The sequence below is a fragment of the Manacus vitellinus genome, unplaced genomic scaffold (assembly GCF_001715985.3).
Source record: "Manacus vitellinus isolate BGI_N305 unplaced genomic scaffold, ASM171598v3 scaffold_4_pilon, whole genome shotgun sequence".
Taxonomy (NCBI): Eukaryota; Metazoa; Chordata; class Aves; order Passeriformes; family Pipridae; genus Manacus; species Manacus vitellinus.
Genome location: NW_021940604.1, coordinates 35276803 through 35298552, shown reverse-complemented (window position 1 = coordinate 35298552; position 21750 = coordinate 35276803). Strand labels below are relative to the sequence as shown.

The following is a 21750-nucleotide window of genomic DNA, read 5'->3' as shown; positions in this document are numbered from 1 at the left end:
ATCCTGTGAGTCTGGTTGCACAGTCAGAAACAGAAATATTGCACTCAAGACCATGCCTACAAAAATGCACATTTAATAAGGCCATTATATTCAAGATTGTAACGGGACTTTAGTTACACAAACAATCAAATATATCATTAATAGAGCTAGGAAAGTCATATTGCAGAAGATGTACTCAAAACAGCAGTGTTCCAGCAATTAACTTTTTTCCCCCCATGAAATGGCGATCTCTCAAACTGGTTTTATGCACCGGGCCAGACAACATGACGTGTACCCATGCACTCTCACAATGTGCTTTTTCACTTTTTCTTAGAAGTTAACAATTGCCCCAGAGTTTGACAGTAAGTTCCTACTCAAGTTCTGCTAATAAGGTTCAAGTTTTAATCAATTTAAGCCACTTCCATGTATGATGAGGGAAGGAAAGATTTAACTTTCAGTTATTTAAATATTTGCCATTATGCAAGATATAATCCTTAATTTAGAAAGTGTAGCAAAGACATAATTGAACCTGTACTGAAATACTCCTCAGTATGCTCTTACAGAGCTAGATCACACTAAGAGTATCAATTTATCTGATCTGGCTTATCCAAAGAACGATAGAGCATGTAACCAATTTAACATAATTCAAGGAATGATACAGATTTGAAAGTTAGCTGCTCACATCCCATGGCAAATAAAAAGAAGCTACCCTTTAATCAAAGTGAGGTAAACTACCTTGAATTTACAGTAGGGTAAGTGTATTCACACTACCCATTACCTTGGAGTAGCAGGTCTGCTGTAAATTTGCTTTGTGGTTATTTACTCCTTTAGCCACTCCAAAGTTACCGAGTCAGCCAGCATTTTGGCTTGGTTAAGAGTAGTAGCATTTGTCCAAGAAGGAAGCATAGATCGCTGTCCCTCTTCCTCATGCTACACTACAAAAATACATAGAGTTATGCAAATGCAAAAAGCATCAGCACAAAGGCTGGAAGAATCACAAGACACAACAGATAAAAACTTAATGGTCACATACATTACAGTTCAGCAGAGACATTCTTTCACAATTCTATATTCAGCCATAAAATCCACAGTGGTGGTACTTATGGATGAACCACCTTTCAGCTGAACCAACGCCAGCATTACAAACTAGTTTGGAATACAACAGACTATATCCAAATTTTTTTCCTAGGACCTGTTTTTTGGGCTTAGATTATTTTTTTTGTACAGAGAAAAGAGACAAACCTGAGACACAGAAGATGTGACCTGCTTGTGTACTATAAACAGATGAATGGATAATTGAGATGCAAAAATCTATTAAATGTGTCACACACTTTACACCTCCAGCTCCATGTACTTTTTCCTGCAATAATGGTGCCACTTGACAGATGCAAGGTTGTTGCTACCTGTGAACATGTTTTTGACCAGGGCTGGGGGGAATGCTTTTGGACAGCAACAATGCAGTTCTTAAAGTGATGAGCAAGGAACACAGGAGTCCAGGACATGGTTTCTAATTCCATCCCTGTCCTATACTCACTGCATGCTGAGTAGCTCAAAACATCTCTTAGTAATCACAGTATTGAAAAGGCGAATAACTCTTTCTCTATTTTCTTCCCAAAAGGAACAGTAAAAAGTCCTTTATATAACATGCAAATGAACATCCATCTAAAAGGCTTCTCCTTATTTTAGCAGTTTTGACTAAAAATGGTGGCTCGTCTACCAGCAATACTTTGCAAGTGTCTAACAAATTGAGTTTTGACAGGTATCCAGCAGTAACAGCATTTTCAACGTTTTATGTTTGCTGTATTTAGTACTTTTAATCCAAATTCCTCTCCCAATACAGTGATGGTCTTGTAGATAGCATGACTGCCCATGCACGCAGCATTTCTAAATGGAATTACATGTTGTTGTTTTCTTTCCAACATAACATTATCTTACCATTTTCAGTATCAGTCAGCACCACAGGTTTAATGCAGGTCATGGAAAACAAGCAGCAAGCCTACTTTTACTGATTGCTTCAAACAATATATTCTTTCATGTTGATACATTCTTAAAATGTTTCCTTGATTTAGCTATACTAAAAGTACTGTTCCAAAATTTCAGTTTACATTAAAAAAGGTCATTGATGACTTGATCAAAAAATCCCTTTTACTCCCACAGGAAATCATATTTTCTTCTGAATTAGTGTTAACAGATATTTAGATTAGAAGACTCCATATTTCAGAAACCAGTTATTTAATGCTCAATATTCTTTTCAGCAGATGAAGAGGTAGGTATATTTCCACACACAAAAAAAAAAAATAAAACAAAAACCAAACTGTAACAGATACTCAATTAAATCAAGTAATGTCTGAAAATTCAAACACTGTTCTGACAGCACATAATGTGTCTGAAGATACCCTCCAAGGAGGACAAGAAAAGTTGCACGTTCTGATTAGATAATATATCATAATTTGAAATTTAATAATTTTCTGGAAGGAAAACACAAGTATCCAAACGCTACTTCCTTCCCCTCCCCCCCAAAGAAATGTGGGTGCCAACAAAACTGCCTTTACCAATGGTAGTATTAACTTTTGGACTGCTAAACATGGAATCAACTGCAATTCTTCCTTACATTCACCAACACCAGCAGTCTACAAGTTTACACAGAGACCATATGCATGATAATTACATAATTACAATAGAAATTCAACTTTAGTGTTGTTCTTAAAACAATCTTCATAAATAATGAAAATATCTGTGTTCTAGCTCTTCAGTAACCTAAGGTTAATTGGTACAGATAGTGTTTTTTTCTTCCTTTTATAAACCAAACCGGAGGTTCTCACTGCCAACAATGGTTAAGGCCTGGATCAAGTTACTCTCCTTTTGCTTTTCCCTTTTTCTGCTTTTTTCCATTTTCCACCACTGCTTTATTTTCTGGTTTGCTTACTCCATTTGCAACAGCACCATTTGCTATTTTTCCATTCTTTACAGGTTCCTTGGGCAGTTTATATGTCCGATAGTAGAAGTTACCAAACAGGAAAATGAAGGTGACAGCATAGAAAATGACACCCCAGTGCATCCATTTAGGGAAAGGACAATCAATATAAATAGACAAGGCTGTGTGGCCAATAGTCACATGGAACTGCACCTGTAAGACAGAAAATATAGAATCAAAAAGGTCTGGATATATTCTGTAGGTCTGACTGCAACAATTTACACCTATGCATTAAGTTATGAAAACTGGTAAACTGGGGGGTGGCAGGGAGCTGTATTTAGCTGTCACATTCATGCATGCACACCTGTGCTTGACCGGGAACGTCAAATTTATTGCAGTATCTGTCATAGTTTTCAGAAACAGGAAAATGAGAAGATTATAAAAGATCTGGATTTTCTCTACCTTTTGAACATGTTTTTGCAATTCAGTTGAAACAACCAGCAAGGAAAGACTTTAACTGACACAACTCTTATCTATGCTGCATATTTTTTTAGAAATTGAATAAATGCTTCCATCTCTGGGAAGTATTCTAAGCTGAGCTGTCAGTGGCAGACAGAGAAGAACTTCCGGAAGGAGCAGTATGTGTTCCAAAGCTCTGCAAATGCAAATCCACTCAGAGGCAATACCTTTTGAGATAAAGGGAGAAATTTTACTTACCAATTGCAATATGGTCAAGTATCGTTTCCACCACAGGTACTTCTGAAATTTAGGGCCGCAAGCTGCTAATCCATAATACATGTACATAATGACATGAATAAATGCATTCATTTGAGCTCCGAAAAAAGCTGTCATGGAACAGAAGGGAAGATCGTCGTGTAATTTTGGAAGAAAGAGAGAAGTCTTTTCTACTATTATTTATGTTACAGTAAAAATTACAAAGCACAGGACACACCAGGATTCCATCTTCAAAATATTCAATAGTATAGTACAGACCTGACTGTTAACATATGCTGACACAAACACCTGTTCATGCAAGTAGTATGTCACACCTTTCATGGAACTATTTAGGTAAAAGCTTTTCATAAGATTTTCGTTTAACAGACATAAATGACATGGATGCTACATCAGTTGTAGTATAACTGCAACTGTTTTGCTAAGAGATTATTAAAAGCTGTATTTGACAATGTAAAGTATCATATTCTGAATTTAAATGCACGAGGTTCACTTCTCAGCAAGAAATCAAGAAACTCACATGAAAGTCTGATTAAATAGGCCCCAAAAAAATCAACCAGAGTAAAACTTGACTTTTGGTTATAAGAACTTCAAGGGCATTGCCAGGTGAGTTTTCCTAAATTATTCATCTTTAGTTTCTTTATTTATCATTAAAATATCCAGCATTCTTAAATATATAAGTGTATAGTATAGCATTATTAAGAATGTTCCATGTTGGAAATGATGACAGTTTCATTTACATTAAGATCTCTTTGCTTTGTCAAGATTAGCAGCCATTTAACAGATACACATTGCATCTTGTTAAGGTATTCTTACACTGACAGAGAGGCTCAAAAAGGCTCTAATGTCTAAGATTAGGTTAACACAGACAGTAGCTGCTGACATGAAGCAGCTCAGATGTCCATGTGGTCTAGACCCATTAGTTATACTAGGGTCTAGTTTACAATAGACCTGTCTATGTAAGCAATGTGCTATCAACTAGAAAACAGAAGAACACATCTATCCGCATTTATGCAGTAGTGCTACATAAACGCAGAAAAGCAACCTCTGCTTTTCCTTTTGCAGGACCTAGAAACTAAGAAGCAGTGCAAGAACAAAACTTGAAAGAAATTTGGAAATAGTCTCAATGGTTATATTGAAAACTGTTGATATTTAGCATGAAAACTCTGAAAAGGCAACAAGGGAGAGACACCAAGAGAACTTCTAAGCAAGACCACAAGTAACCATCCAGTCTCCAATAAACTTATTTTATAGATGCAGTTGCCAATAAAGATCATGAACTGTCTGGCTGAGTACCTGCTTTCTGCAGATTACTTGAGAGAAATTAAAAGATAGTCATGGGTATTAATTTTATATATTTCTTCTTTTGAATATAAGTGACCACGCAGTACAAAATATCTATAGTAAATGGGAACATAAACCTCCCATGCATTAAGTATTAGTGTGGTTCAGAAAAAAACCCAACAAAAATGCCAAACCTAAAATATTAACTTGGTGTTTATAATACGGCATTTTGTGTTTACTATATGCTAATTTTAGTGTCATAAGCCTACAAAGCACATTACAAACAAAACATGGCACTTTTCCTTTATCCTCAGCTTTCCAGAGTTGTAATTTCAGAGGGACAATGGTAAAACACCAGGAACAAGGGTACAAATACAGGCAAGGGAGAATGTGACAAGTACAATAAATAATAATAAAATTATTTGATGGAGGCTTTAAAAAAGAAGCAATGGGGAAAAAAGGCTGATAATGAATTACAGACTTGTGCCATCATGAATAGGTTTTAAAAGTGAATTAACAGATTTATTGGCTCACCTCCAAGGGAAGGTTTCAGAATTTTATACAAGCCTCTTTATTAAAAAGAAAGCAAACCTCAAACTCAGATACAATGCCAAAATGACATCTCCATTAATTTCACTAAATTTGCACACAGATTGTAGCCCATAATTAGATTTTGCAGTTCTCTGTATCTGAAAAAATTAAAGTTAGGCAAGACATATACATCTTTCTGATTCATAGAGAATAAGGACACTTTTTAAGGCAGAACTTCAGGCTTGCAATTGATGCCCATGAGGAAAAGAAGTTTTGCAATTCATTAGATTATTGCCCTGTTATCTTTTCCTCCCCCATGCTTCCCACAGACTGTACGCGTTAATAAACAGTCTTGTAAATTATAAAGTCAAGTTCTACAAAACTTTTTTCCATTGCTCCAAAACAATAATAATTCTCCCTTCTGCCCCGTCAAAAGGGTATGGGAGGAAGAGAACTCACCTTGTCCACCTGCAACCCACTTAATACCAATCCACCACAAGGTGAACATGGTGAAATGGTGATAGACATGAAGAAAACTAATCTGGTTAAATTTCTTCCTCAGGATAAAGAATACTGTATCCAAATATTCAATTCCTTTAGAGACGTAATACCACCATAAAGCAGCAGCTATCTGCAATGAAAAACAGACAATACAAAAGTTTAGTGATTTCAAGTTGAATGGAATAAAGTTCTCTCCACCTATGTGCTGCAAGAGAAGGATACTTCTTCTTTCCCCATATCCTGGTAAATGTTGAGGTGGAGTCATCAAGCATCTGATGGTATGAGAATAACAACAAAAACAATACTTCTTTCATCTATTCTGGACATGGAAGCAGATTATTCTGAATCTGTTGCTCACAAATTACAACTGTAAAAAAAGAGCTAATATAGTTAAAAACTTTGCCATCTCTGAACAGTTTACCAGTTAAACAGGGAGTTTGTGTCCTCATTCTCTCTCCTAAGCTTTGTGAAAGAAGACTTCCACAGGGCTTCCCCTACTAGTGAGGCAACACTTTGATGTGGTCAGAACAATAAGGCAGAAACATTACAATAAAATGAAGTGGCAAAGACTGAAACCTTCAGTACCACAGGCATATGGGTGGAAAGATACCAAATCACTGTTACAAGATAGGTGTAGTACAGAGTTCACATCCCTTAGAGCAATGTTCCCTCAGTTTTTTCTGGTCTGCTCACTAACTCCCTCTGTAAAGCAGCATTCCCCCAGTGGCTCTGTGCCATTCAGGGAATAGAAGAAATGAGACTAGAGGAGCCATAAAAACTGCACAGATATAACCATTTACCCAACAGGGCAGTGTTACACACCCAAAATTCTTTTTCTAATCCACCCATCACAGTGAATTTTGCCCAGGATGCAACATAAACATGGCTTCCAGCTGAAATCAGGATATTGTTAAACCAGAAGCCCAGAAGCTCTGTGTAGCAATTTGTTCATACTATGATATGGGAGTATGGTGGTGGTAGGGACTCCCTTCCAGATCCCAAAGCATAGCAACAAGTCTAGTTCCTGGCATTGTAAGTCATCTAGCTTGTTATGCAAGGGTGGGACCAGAACATATCCCAGATGGTGACTCACATAGGGAATGGGAAAAAAAAAAAGAATTGGAATTGGTACGACCTGCAAGAGGAGAGAGGCAATGTCACAACACACCTATTTGTAAGAAGTTTGCCTTGTCTTTCAGGACTCAGCTGATGACAAATCACACTTTCTTACCTTAACCTGGTGTGAAATAACCCCACCACCTCCTCAGTCCCCAGGGGAGACAGAAGAAAAAAAAGGTTAACACAGAGTAGCTTTCCTTCCCAACTACACACATAGTGTTTAGGGGAGCAAGAGAAAGTAGGATCAGAAGAATGAGTTGTACAATGCTACAAGCCCTGCATGATGTTTTCCTCCACCTCTCCAAACTAGTGGGAAAGGAACACATCTCTCCTCAGAGTAAGTTTTTCACAGCCATAATTGGACTGGTGACCAGTTTAGGAGAAATTACAGCAGCAGCAAAAAAGCAGCACAGGAGAAGAGTGCTGCAGATCTGCATTGCAGACTGCAGTTTCCCAAAGGGACTGCACATCTTACTGTTGCCAAACTGCAGACTTCAATGTATTGTTTAATGAACACCTTTCTCACTCACTGGATTTGATTTAGCTTACTTCAGATCTCAGGAAGAGGAGGCAGATTTTACCAGTTTTATACCAAAAAGATACTAATATCTGTCAAAGTTGGAGAGAGGCTCAGCAAGAGAAAAGTGACTCTCACAGAGTTCCCAGACACACAAGCAAGCTGCAAGAACCATATGCATATACATACATATATTGCTCAATATCCAGTACAGTACTGCCTCTGGGACAGGTAGTCAGGTGGTTAATAACACCCACATCAAGGTTTGTCTCACACCCATGGATTAGCATAACAGTCCAGCATCTTTTATAGATCTTTGCTAAAGCTGCATCTCTTAAATAAATTAAGACAAGCATCTTTTCATCTCATAAGTTAACAACAAATACTTTGGACTATATCCATAAAATGACAAATCCAGCACTGCAATACTTTAGCTCTTTGGAGGTCCTCCCTTCCGAGAAACTTTTATAGAATCAATATGCCAGTTACACGCAAACTGCCGAAAATCTTTTATAAAGCAAATGTATATTTTTATTAATGAAATGGGGGAACAATAAATCAAACAGCCAATAAGCAAAACCCCAATTTACTGTATGATATAGAGCAAAATATAGGTGGAGAAAAATCCTGACAAAATACTTATGTTTTATGCCCAAGATGCCACAGGATCAGTATATGCTCCTGGACAAGTCACTTAACACATCTCATTCCTCTTCTTTTGAATTCCACCTGTCTAGCACAGAAAGCAATTACAGCCCCTGGATAAAAATAATTCGAACTTTTGATCAAAATATTTCCTATTACTTAAGAACAATAACAAAAAAGAACAGACTATTTCTTTGCAGGATGATACCTGCTGATTTTGTGTTCCTGTAGATTTTTTTGCCTGTCAGCTTCTTTGCTCTCTCACTATCATCAAATATTACCACCATTTACTCTCAAACCTGATAGATTTTGTGTACTGATGATCTATTTCAGTGCTTCTAATGGCTTATACAGATGCTTTCAAAATGAAACAGAAGTCATGTCATTTGCTTGAGGCCATGCATGCAATCAGTGACTGAGGGCAGAAATAAAGTAGAACAATATACTAATATGTAAGCTATGTCAGGAGCAGGTGGCTACTACTAAACTTCTTTTGCAAAGCTTCAGAAATCATGACCTAACCTGTAGTCTTTCTTTGAACACAGCATGAAAAAAAGATTTAGTTGAAAAGAAAACATGCATTAAAAAGGCACATTCCTGTAATGAATAATATTAGTCAAACCGTATCTTTTCTGGTAATTTTCATATGTGCCAACCTAAGTCAGTTAAAACACCAGATGGCACAGAAAGATTACATTACAGCCTAGGATTAAGGGGGTCAACAAGAGGTTCAATCCCATGTCCTCTGCCTGCTGCAGGGTTTTGAATGGAGGGCTGTTTTAACACAGGACTCTGTTTCTGCACCATCCTTCCTCATTTTGGGTTGGAAACAGTTACCCATCAAGGGGTATGAAGGGACAGGCACTTCTTGGAAGGTCACAGTAATATGAAAAATTAAAGTAGCTTTTAAAGAGAACTCTTTTCCCAGTTACAGAATTTTGTTTACGGGACTTGACTTGTTAAGTCACTTTTAACTTCTGTGAAAAAAGAATGTAAGTTAAGATTAGGCTTTTTTTCATAAGAGGAAATCACTCAAGCTCTAGACATAAATACAAACAATGCAGATTACAATCACAATACAGGAGACAACCATTGCTCAGCTTCAGGATTTACAATCAGCACGCTTAAAACTAGAGACCCAGTTAACACAACCCCATATTCCCATTTCTTAGCTCTTCAGAAATGCTAATAAAATAGATGAACCCTGACCTGGGAAACAAGGGCACACAAATGTAAGCAGAGGGGGAAAAGGACTACTCACAGACACTAAACATGCCTTAAGTTAGACAGTGTTAGGAAATTGTTCACTTCAAATATTGAAGCTCCCAAGGGAGTACTACAAAGCATGGATTTAACACCTCTCCTCTCTGCATTTATTATTTTGACTCTTAAGCTATAACCAAAATTTTTTTTTCCAAGATGCAGCAGTAGATCCTTCCAAATCCCTTCTTGGAGATTTGTTCCCTCTTTTCTTTCTTGTCTACCATGGACATTTTATTTTTTTCACAACAAAATGCATTTAACTTCCTGCCAGCAGTTAGTAAGGTGGTTACCTACTATACCCAGAAGATAAATCCGTCACAAAGGAGTTTATTTCTACAACTGTGGAATCTAATTTTCATCCCTGCTTGCTGCAGTTGTCCATTGCTTCTTGTAGAACAGCCAGGAGAGTCTGAATGAGATTAACAGGTGTAGGTAGGTTCAAAACAGTAAACAGGAGGACCAGTTCCTTCACATTATGCGTAAACTACCTACATAATTCATCATCAGTGAAAGTCAGAAGTTTGATAATATTGAAGAAAACATACAGGCAAATTAATGGAAAAATAACCCCTTAAAAACTGGCAAAACAAAGAGGCTATGTCTGACTTAAGAGATCTGTGAGTTACATATTGCTGGTGTTGCTAAACTATACAGAAGTGCCACCACGTGCCCTCACACTGTTCCCTTAAAATCACCACTGACTTACTGTCTTGACACACAGTGTGGGTTAGAGAAGAAAAGAAAGACATTCCCTGGCACCCAGGATAGCCAAACTTTTTTCCTGGGAACTGTTTACCAGTTCTCTGCACTCCCTTGAGGGACAAAGGATGCTTTCTAGATCCCTCATTTTGATCAAGATCTTTGAACAAAAGGGGTCACTGCATGGCAACATCACAGCGGCACATTCCCAAAAAGACAGAAACAGAGGTCATACCAAGGCTTCTATGTTGCCATTTAGACCATCATATGCAATTACTTTCACATTTCTCAATATTTGTTCCAGATTTCTAAGCCCCAAAATAAAATCATACATGAAGCTGTTGCTTTCCAGAGCACGTTCCACAATGCTTTCTGGGCTCAGTGCTGTTTCCCTTGGAGTTAGTCCCAGTCTCCTTTATCTGAGCAATACAGGACTTATTTACTCATTCTCTTACAAATAAAGTAATTGCATTTGTAATGAATTCTACTGCTTCAGTGCAGCATTTCTCTTCAGGGAAAACCTGATGCCAATAGATACTAGACATTTAGTACCTAGAGCTACTAAAAGGATGTGAGAGATGTGCTACAATGTTCATCTATTCTAAACACAAAACTGCAAAAACATTTTAAAATTGCTTTTGCAGGTTTATATTATGAAAAACGATGGTGAAAAGAATCTTGAGGAGGTTTGAGGGTTTGGTTTCTTTTCTGTTCAACACTGTCAAAAACCAACAACATATCTTCTAAATGCAGAGCATGATACACTGTAAAGCAGAACAGAAATGTATCCCAGACTCCTGAGTTAGACAAAGTACACTTGTGGAAAACAATCTTCTGCTTGCAACTTATTTACCTAAATTGAGAATTCATTCCACAGAACTACCAGAAAATTATCAAGGTAAGAGTCTTGACTGATAGCGTACTATATGGTTGCTGCAACAACTTGAGAGAACTCAATTTTCCCTGCTTCCTCAACTCCCTCACTTGCAAACTGAATATGCTGGACCTTAAAACTTTAGAAATAAATTTTATTTAAACATTTTAAAAAAATTTGTAAAAAATAATAATAATAACAAAAAAAATTAAAATGTTAGGAAATCCAAAGATTGCTAGAGCAATCCTTCTTTTCTGGACATATTATATGCTGTAAATACACTCTGCAGGTCATTTTGCATTTATTGCATTATACAATAATAGTCTGCTTGTCATAACAAACAAAACAGATGTTAATTCTTTTGTGCAGGTCTGGCCTGTCCACCGCCTCCCACAAACAAGTGCACCTAAAAGTGAGGATATAGAACAGAACTTTTGCATGCTAAAAGTTGTACCTCTTGTACATTAATACAGATTAATATAAAAATTTCTTTAATGTACATCATACCAGTCCTCAATGTCATTCAGTTGCGTACATGGGCATTCTATTTTGCTTATCTATAAAAAAACCTTAAACCTTTCAAGCACTTGGTATACTTTGCTAGATCTTGTTTTTCAACAATTATTTACAGATGTATTCTAGTGACTGAAATAGTGAGAGCACAGTATTGGCAAAGGTGAAAGATTGGCAACTACCATAAGGCCAATAAAGTCTACACACAGAGCTGTTCTGCAATATCAGCCATTACACATAACATGTAAGATTCAAACCTTTCTGTCTCACTATCAGCCCTGCCACATGCACAAGCTTTTGAGTAATACTATCCATGAACAGTTACCTTGTAGACAAACATTTTTTCAATGGTGCTATAAACATTAAATGTATTTAGACCAAACCATACTTTCATTACACTTCCTAATGTTCTAATTCGTAAGTGAAACTTGCAAGGACAGCTGAGAGATTCTCAAGTGTCAGCTCTGCTGGAAGATAAGGGTTGGTACATGAGCTAATCAACAGCATTACATAAAAATTAACACGCATCTGCACTTTTAATTTGGATGTTTTCCAAAACTCACGTATTTGAAATCTAAGATTCTACAATGAAATGTACTGATAATACATTTGCCAGAAGCCAGCAAGACCTCATGAAGCCAAAGATGGGTAAAGGAGACAAAAAGCTGCCTCACCAGTATGGGTGAAGTGCAACCACAGGATATGCTGACAAATCTTACTTGCTTTGATCTACCTAGAAAACACCACCATTACTGCGGTTACCCTGGTATCATAAACTTCAGCAAGATCTAGGAACCAAAGTATGTACACAAAGTTTATCCTGGATTGTACAACTGTGGATGAACCAAGGATAGTATCTAAGATTCCCCTTACTTGTAGCAGTCAGATGAAAGTTAATGCAAATATGCTGATGCACTTTCATTAAACCTGTGCACAGTGTAGTCAAACCTGAAGTGGTCTGTGAAAATATAACGGGATACAGTCATGGCTGACAACAGAACTGTGGAACCACTATTTTCAGACAAGACTTAAACTATCATGTGGTGCTGTATAAAACACACATTCATATACAAATATAAAAAAAGAAATACTCACCCTAACTTCATAAACATTATCTGAATAATCCACAGTCTGGCAGACATAGCTGTACCCTCGAGCTCTTGATGACAAAAACAGCTGAAAATATTAAAGTCATACATCAGGGGAAAGATACTACATAAAACACATTTATAAAAATTATCAGCAAGTTTCCTGCTACATCAAACTTACCTGAACAGAAATATTTAAAGTATCCTTATTAATCCTTAGAATACTATTGGAGAAAGCCAATATTTAGTACTAACAACAAGCTGTTACACAGTACTTACTTTTTTCTTATAATTAAAAAGACAGTACACATTTCTCCCTGCATGTATCTGCCCAGATAATTACAGCCTCATACAATTTACTACAAATTCCAGTATGACCTTGAGCTATTCAAACATGAGTATTCTTTCTGATGGCTCTAGCTTTGGAGACAGAAAACACCTATCTGCTTTCACTACAATTGACAGAAATACTATTCCCAGGATGGATTCAAGAGAACTCTATTTATGTGACAGGGACTAGATAATTTGGATCTACAATTCGTAACACAGCATACCAACTACAATCCAGAAAAAAACCCAGGTTGAACAGCCAAAGCTGAGCACCCACAAAACACACTGAGAGAAAATGGATGGAGAAAAATTCCCCATTTTGTGCCAACAGAAATGGCCTAAAACACATTAAGTGCTCCTGTAGGGCCACTCCAAACCAAGAACATTGCAAAAACCTGGACAGGAGAAGATAAACTTGACACTTGAGCAAGTTCCCATTGGAAAGAAGTACTCTTGTCTAGAGCTGTACAAAATTCAAACAATATTTCTAATCTTGACATTCATAAATGTTATGATCCAAGACTGTTTAAAGCCAGGTAATTCCACCCTGTTATGGATCAAAGAGAGACAGCAGCAGAGCAGACATAACCTGTAAATTGGGAGCTGTAAAAGTAGAGAAGGGTGAGAGAAAAAGATGGCGAAAAAAAAGGATGGGTAGGCACTGACTACTCTTACCACTAACCTGACTTCCATCTTATTTGAACTGAACTTGAGTTTACTTTGGTGTCTCATCTTGCACACAGCACTAGGAGTGCAGTCAGATGCAGAGACAAGTGTTATCTAGAAAAAACACCCCAGTATACAAAAGCCTGTGAAGCTCTGGACATATTTGCTGCACATGTCTTTTAATGTAAGTAAATGAAAGAACTGTCCACAGAAATTATTCTAGAAAACATACTTCTGCATCCTCCAAGTCCATTTACAAACTGCTGTAACACTCCAGTGTGGTCCCACACAGGCGTGAGGACATTCGATACTATTAAGGAAGAACAAGGAAAGTTTAGTCCACACTGTTATAGAAATCAACCAATCTCTACTGCAACCTACTGGGTAACTTGGCCAAGGTTACCTTAGCAAAAGGCAGTAAATTGACTTCACCAGACTGCCTCAAAGTAGAGTAAGAAAGTCCTGATTTTGTGGCAACATAGGCTCTATATATCCCCACATACAGGGACTTCTGCATGTTCTGAGTAAAACTGTCTCCAAATATGAACCTGCATTTGAATCCAACATATGGAAGTGTTGGACTAGACATCCTCACAGTGCTTTCTGGACTTACTATTTAATGTAAGTTACCACAGATGAACGAAACAGCTTGCCAACAGGATGGTTATTTAAATAGCATTTAAAGGCCTTTCACATTCAATTTCTGTTCTTAGCATTGTCTGGAAACTTTACAGTCATTCACAAAATACAAACTGTATCATTTTACTCATAACAATTCCATTAAAACTCATGTGAATTACAACAGTGGCACAGTGGTATTGTAAACCTCATGTAGATGGAAGGAGAAGTTGCCTCGTAAAGGGATCAACTGAAACTTGAACAGCTTCCTCCTATCAGTCTCTTAAGATCAAGAAAAGGCACTTCCTGTAAATGCTGTATCTGTAGCCTTAACATTCACTGAATAACAACCTACATTTGAGAGAGCAGGAAACTAGAACCTCTGTGTCTAAAACTATGAGCTTTCAGCATAGCAGCAGCAAAAATGTATTTGCAGTCCCATTCATTTTTGTGTTAATTCAGTGACTTGGAAATGCCACAAATTCAGTGACTTGGAAATGCCACAAACATGTTACCCTATAAGCAACATAGGTTTGAAAACCATTTGACCATAAGTTTGGTATAATTCAGCTTACGGATAAAATAAATCAATTTAAAAGTCAGCGATGGCAGTAACACCGCAGAATTCATTTCAGAGGAGTTTCAGTTTTAACCTGCCAAGATGATTGGATTTAATCTCTTCCCACAACTATCCTTGGGTGTCAGCATTAAATTCTGTTGTACCTGTAGTACTTAATTACTTAGTTGAATAGTCCAAGGAAACAATTGAGACAAAATGATGACTGAGCTGTGATGGCTAAAATTTTACTGAACCATGTCTTAAAAAGAAGCTGAAATCAGTTAAATGCTCTTATTATAGAAGCTTTGGGAAAGGGTCAATATGCATATCACCATCAGCTATACCATGCTTTCTTGGCAAAAGTACAGAACAGACCAGCCAGAAAGTTCTTGAATGCTGTAATTTTAACTACTCTGTTCATTTGCTTACTTCTGGAAACAGATTTTGCAAAACTATGATCTGAGGTCTTCCAGGAAGACGCCTCTTGATCCACATGAGCAGTCATAGCAGAATTAACTTAGCATCAGCCATATTCTGTACAGCTATCCTTGAATAATAATTACCAAACTGTTAAGTAATTCCAGTTAGCTACTACTACAGAGTTGGTCCATTGCATTGTTACTACTCATTTCCTCTGTACAGAAATCCAAAGGAAAAATGCAGCAACACAGAAATTTATTAGAATTAGCACATTCTGAACATTTCAAACCAAGTAGTAGAAGACTCTATCCTTTTATTTTTATTTAGAGATATAGTTCACTTCATTTTTATTCTTATTACAAAAGATAATGTACAGACAAGACAGTTTTCCTCACTACAGGTAATGGACAGCTGAATTTCTAAAAATGACAAACACGTTGAAGGCAAGAACAAACAGCTCAATTTCTAACAAGATGCATTCTAACACCCTTTAGGATTATTAAAAAGAAAAAAAAATATCAGTTACAAGTGTTAAATCTCTATAGATTTTACTTATTCTGTCCAGTATTTAGACTAACATAAGTCTAGGAAGAACTTGGAATAGCTAGTACACAAATTCTCTCTATAGACTCATTTACTGCATTTATTCTCAAACAGACAGTACCTAGCTATAGAAATACTCCCAAAGACAAAGCCATCTTTAAAAGTCTGTGCAAAACATTCACTCTCAATAGACATCTTAAATATGCAAAATAATTATTTTCATTTTGCAACCTGCAGACATCCTCAAACCTCAGTAAGAATTCCCTCTTGCAAGAGGGCATACACACCTCTTTGAAAATGAAGAAGTTGAGCAGAACCATTCCAAAGTTGTAAACAACCAACAGGAAGCGTAACTGGAAGGGCTCTCTCGTCTTCATCCATTTGGGGCCCAGCCAGACAGTGAGGAGATAAATAGTGCTTATAGTCAGTGTTGGAAATGGAGACTGCATCAAGGGCCAATCATCAACACGTTTGTCTGAGGGGGTGAAGCAAACAGAAGGAGTCAACAAGGTCTGAATAAAATATATTTCATCATCACTTTAAGTACTGAATTTGTTAAATATTATTCTCTCCTGGAATAGCTGCATCAGCTGGTAGAAACACAATGCACTCATTCTTTCTAGGAAGGTTAAAGAAAATAGTTTTTTTAAAAAACACACTATATCATATTACCTCACACAGAGATTCATTATGTTATTTAAGCTCTGTTGTCCAGTTCTACAATCCAAAACAGTAAAGCAAACAGTATCACATGAGCACAAACACGACTCAACCCACTAATCCCCCCAAACCCAGTTTGCTTATGATGAACAGTGACTGCAGTGGCAACATAATCAAATATGCAACACTACTGCAAATGAAAGATACACAAATTTGGGAAAATACTGATAAATCCAGTAGTTTTTATTAGTTTAAAATTAGGCACTAAAAAGCCTCCTATTAATTTTATACAGGTGTTATGATGATAACCAAGAACTTTGGCTATTTGATGTAGGTCAGTCTCATGTTTCAAACAGAATACTATCAATGGTACTGGAAAACAATTAAATAGAAGAGTTTAAAGGGATGGTTCTAGTTAATCTGTGCTGCCATATGGGAAACAAAGGTTTTATTTATAGTCTGCTTCAGCCACTCACGGGATTCAGAGATACACTACACATATTTCAGAGCCCAGAATATGCTGTATTAAGTTCTGGATCAGTATCAAAAAAACGCTCTTAGCCTGATGAACCAGTGACATGTAGGATTAGAAGATGGCTCTGCTAGAGAAAGGAAGCAAGACTACAATGACACCTCCTTACTCAGCGCCCGTGTCGTCCCATGTGTCGTGTGTGTCCTCTGTGCCCTGCAGGCTAATCTCAAGTTGTAGCAAGACATAAAACGTAAATACTCCATAACTATCAGAACTTCAGATACTGCACAGCTCTGATATTAACTGGAATACCTTCCAGTTGCTTAGGTTAGTCATAGTTCATATGGAAATCACATCACAGGGCTCCTTGGGAAGCTCAGACATCTAAAACACGTGCCCTCAGTCATTTGTGAGCAAACTCACAAATGCAGTTGCCCACATGCTTACTTAGAGGACAAGTTTCTTTTAGAGAACTCAAAGACAGAGGAAAAATCCCTATACCAAAAATTAATTCCTAATCCCAGGCATACTAACCAGTAAGTTAGAAAACTCTACTTATCTTGAAAATGAGGAACTCTAATGCAATGAGGAAAGTAAAGAACAGCACTGCCATTACTTCTCCTACACTTCTTTCTCATTTCCTTTGTTGTCCTTAAGATCATAAATTAGAACCTCATTTTAGGAGCAGATTTCATGAGACCCTCTATTTCTCATAAACAACAAGTATTATGAACTACAGAAAGAGAGCACACAGAACACTAATTCTTCTTATATCCAGGTGATTTAACAATAACTGAGCTGCACATTCAAAGTAAGATACCAGGAGGTCTAAAAAGAAGTGGAAAAGAAGAAAGAGAAACCAGCCTAGCTGCTTCCATTACGGCTGTTAATACCGGAAGAAAGAATTCATGCTAATTGCATGGAAACCTCCAGCATGACTGACACTGCCAGAATGATGGGATTCAGTGTTGCAGCCACAGCCACCAACAGAAGCCAAGGGCAAGACAGAGCAAAGAGTACAGGGAGGAGTGCAAAAAAAAAAAAGAGAAGACTGGCTGTAGAAACACAGGCAGTGGAAACAGAACCGAACAAAGTGAGAGAAGACTCTTAACTTTTCAGCAAGTTCCTGGAACCAGACAGAATACCACCTACTAAAGCAGAAATCACTGATGCATTCCAATTATTACACAGTTATATCCCTTACACTTTAGTTCCTGCTTGATTTTAGCAATTGTTCTACCAATCTGAATTTAAAAATAAAAGATAACACTATTAAAAAAAGAAATGAAGAACCTCATAATCTATCTGATACAAATTAATAGACAAAGACTCATCATGAAGCAAGAAGAAAGGTGTCAGTTAGGAAGCAGCTCTGGGAATAGTCTGTGTGTCATGTCTCAATCAAATCCACATCTCACTTCATTGTAGTGTGCACAGAGTTAATAGCAGGTGAGGAAGAGACACAGTTGCTTTCCCAGTTTTCTTGCAGTAAGCAATATAAAGAGAATAAAGAGGCAAAGACACATAAGAGAATCTGTCTTCTATTTTATAACACAGTGTTTCATGGTATCTTAAATGCTGAAGTGGCAATACAAAGAAATGTAAAAAAGGGAAAAGATAGATTGTAATTTTACCCAGGAGTTGAATGTTACCACCCACTGCTGAAACAGGAAACCATGACCTATTCCAGATTTCTTTTTATGGCAGAAGACAAAGATGGAAGAATAAGGATTCACTAGAGGGTGAAAGGAAAAACAAATGGACAACTTATATTAGAGCCCAGCAGTAACTAGGCTTTGCCTCATACCTCATCAGCACTGTAAAGAATTCTTTCACCTCCTTTCCACAAGTACTACAAATTGAAGAACTTCACTGGAAAAAACCCAGAGATGTATTTCACTAATTCTGACAACAACATAAGAGCACCTGAAAAGCTGCCATTACTCCTCCATACCATGGTTTCAGCCTGGTACTTTCCCTCCACAAAGGGTTTTTGGAGCCACATCTCAGAGACAAGTCTGTAAGTATTTGCAAGAAAAACATAGATTACTGATACAGATCTCATAACACACTGCCCAGGGCATCCGACTGCTATTCTGGAGGCCTGACTTCTTCTAGGACAATTAATTACACTTCAAACACAAAATGCCTGTATGAGAGGGTAGGCAATTCAGTTCTAGAGTACATCCTGGCCAAAACAGAAACGTATCTACAGGAAAAACTTTATTCTAATTCCTGCTGTGCTAACTAACATGACCTTACATTTATTTTAAAGAAATCTAGGAGACTGCATATGAGTATTTTTTACTAGTACTGTGGCATCAGAAAACATGCTACTATTCATTCCAGAACTTTTTTATCACAAGACCTCTCCTGAATAATGCAAAGTAAATTGTTGCATTTAAAATCAGCTCCACGAATCATTCTTATTGCACAGAAGATATTCCAAAACCAATTTCATTTCAGTTTACCCAGCAAGCCTCCTTGTCCATGTTCTACACAAAACCCACAGTAACCTGCAGACCCTTGCTCCAAACTTCTTTTCATATACTCTCTTCCAAACCAAGATAAATTCACCCTCTTAAGTCATCTGCTTAGTGATAAACATCGCAAGCTACTCTAACACCTTCCTCCCTTCCATCCCCACCTTGTTTTAGCAAAACCAGCAGAATTTTGTGTCCTACTTAGTAGCTGGTGCTGATGACCACAAAAGATTCTGCAAATTAGAAAGCACTCTGATAGCTTCAGGGGACATACGAGTGTATTAAATCCTTCACTATTTCACATGCAATAGGGACATTTTTACCTGCAAGATGAAATAAGCTTGAAATAAAAAGGCCAGCTCCCTGATTTAAAAAAATCCCTCCAGCTGCTTTGAAGCAAAATGACCAATGCCTTTACCTGATTAGAATTGACAGAGATTGACTGAATCTTTCAGGGGATTAATGCGTTTGTCTTTCAAATCCCAAGACCCAGATTCTAATTCGATCACAAATAAAATGTCTGCTGCGATGGCACAGCCTGTAGTACAGTTCTGTTTTGGTAGGGTGGGAAAAGTTTTAGAACAAATACTTAGAGTTGCACTTTATAGCAAACATGAATCCAATGTAGAATAGGGCATCTGCTAACTTGTTCCTGATAGAAAATTACTGTCGTGTAAGGAAATAGTATGAAATGTTTATATACACAAGGTTTTCTGTCATTTAGTGTAAATATATTTTAAAGTTTCACCTTGCAAGGACAAGAAACACAATAACTTATTATGTATGCACGTATGTATACGTGTGTGTGCATATATATACATATATATATATATATGTAAAAATGATTGAAATTGCCCTGAGGTACCTACTTTTGCAGGATGGAAATATTTACATGGGGAAATTAACAAGAAATACACACATAAATCCTCTGATTCTTTCTTTCAAAGGAAGAACGAGAGCAGGACCAGTGAAAAGCACTGAATATCCTGCCTGATAAAGTCCAAAGAGAACATAATTAACCTATACTGAAATATAGATGTCAAATGAAGATGTATTTCAATATGTAAGGTTGCAGTGATGGTTAGTACTAAAATCACAAGGAACTTCTGTGAAACATAATGTAATTGTTTCAATACACAAACACTGCTGTTAAATGTGGTTTAGAATTTCCTTTTCAACAGAAAGGATTTTAGATGGTTCAATTTCCTGCATACTACTTAGCCTATGATCAATTTTTTTTTCCTTTCCTCTAGAAGTTCAAATTTTAAAAATAAGCAAACAAATGTATAGCACAGTCATTCTGACATTCACCAAGAGAAATTCTGAAACAGGACAATGGTGACTATCTCTGCTTTTAATACTCGTTTTAGGGGAAAATATTACATTACTAAAATACATGATTTTTGAGATTCCCTGCATTCATGTTAGATTCAAAAATCAAAACTTAGATAGTCTTTATTTTTACTTTTACTATGCATTCCTTAGCTATAAGGTCACTACTCACTAATTTATCTGGAGAGACTTTCGAAGTTATTAATAGCTATTGATACTATTCTCAGCGCAAAGACACTTACAGTGCCAATCCAGCACATCCATCTGTCCGATTACATTTCCAAAGACACTGCAGAAATAATGGCAACTGTTTAAAAGTAGTTCTGTGAGAGCTCTCTGCAGATCACGCTGTTTACTTTAGAAGTCCTCTCAAAGCCCAATCTCAAGTTTAAGAAAGATTTCCTTAAATGAGTGAAATTTTAAATTCCACAATATGAGGAAGGCAACCCAGTATTAGCTAGTTGGAGCACTGTTCTATGAACTACACTATTTTAATTATCTAAGAATTTCCCATGTCTTGTTAGTTACAGTAGCACTGTAATTGAAGGCTCTTTCAAAATGAAAACCTGTATAAGAAAACATGAGAAACAAAACTTTACACACCTTAAAATGTTTACAAAGCTTTCACAGATCGTTTTGCAGTACTTTATTGTCTCATTCTCCCCTTTTCTTTCTAGCTACAGATAATACTCTATACAGCATACTTCTCTTTCTCCATTTGTATTAAAAATACTGTTTCAGTCATGTAAATATTTACAAGTGAATACAAGGTTCACTGTGGCTACACAACCACTGCAGACTGGCTCAGTTGAAAGTAAACTTGAAAAAGCATCTACCTGATTAGACCCTAGGCTTTTAAACTGATGATGATGAACGTATCAGAACAATTTAGAAGTACATTTACTGTTACCAGTTTGTAGAGATTCCAAGAAAAAACCCTCAGTCTTTGACTAATATCTCAGAATGTACAAATGGAACAAAAACAGCTGAAGCTTAGCCTTTATAACA

General features: G+C 36.9%; 1 protein-coding gene across 1 annotated transcript; it reads right to left on the bottom strand.

Moving 5' to 3' along the window:
- Positions 1 to 2194: 2194 nt before the first annotated feature.
- ELOVL4 (ELOVL fatty acid elongase 4) lies at positions 2195 to 21006 on the bottom strand. Its single transcript, XM_029962829.1, has 7 exons — positions 20985 to 21006; positions 18562 to 18662; positions 16083 to 16307; positions 12667 to 12747; positions 5900 to 6071; positions 3611 to 3738; positions 2195 to 3106 (listed from the first exon to the last, which is right to left on the bottom strand). The coding sequence occupies exons 1-7, from the start codon at positions 21004 to 21006 to the stop codon at positions 2831 to 2833; spliced, it is 1005 nt and encodes a 334-aa protein (XP_029818689.1). The 3' UTR covers positions 2195 to 2830.
- Between the last annotated feature and the right edge of the window lie 744 nt (positions 21007 to 21750).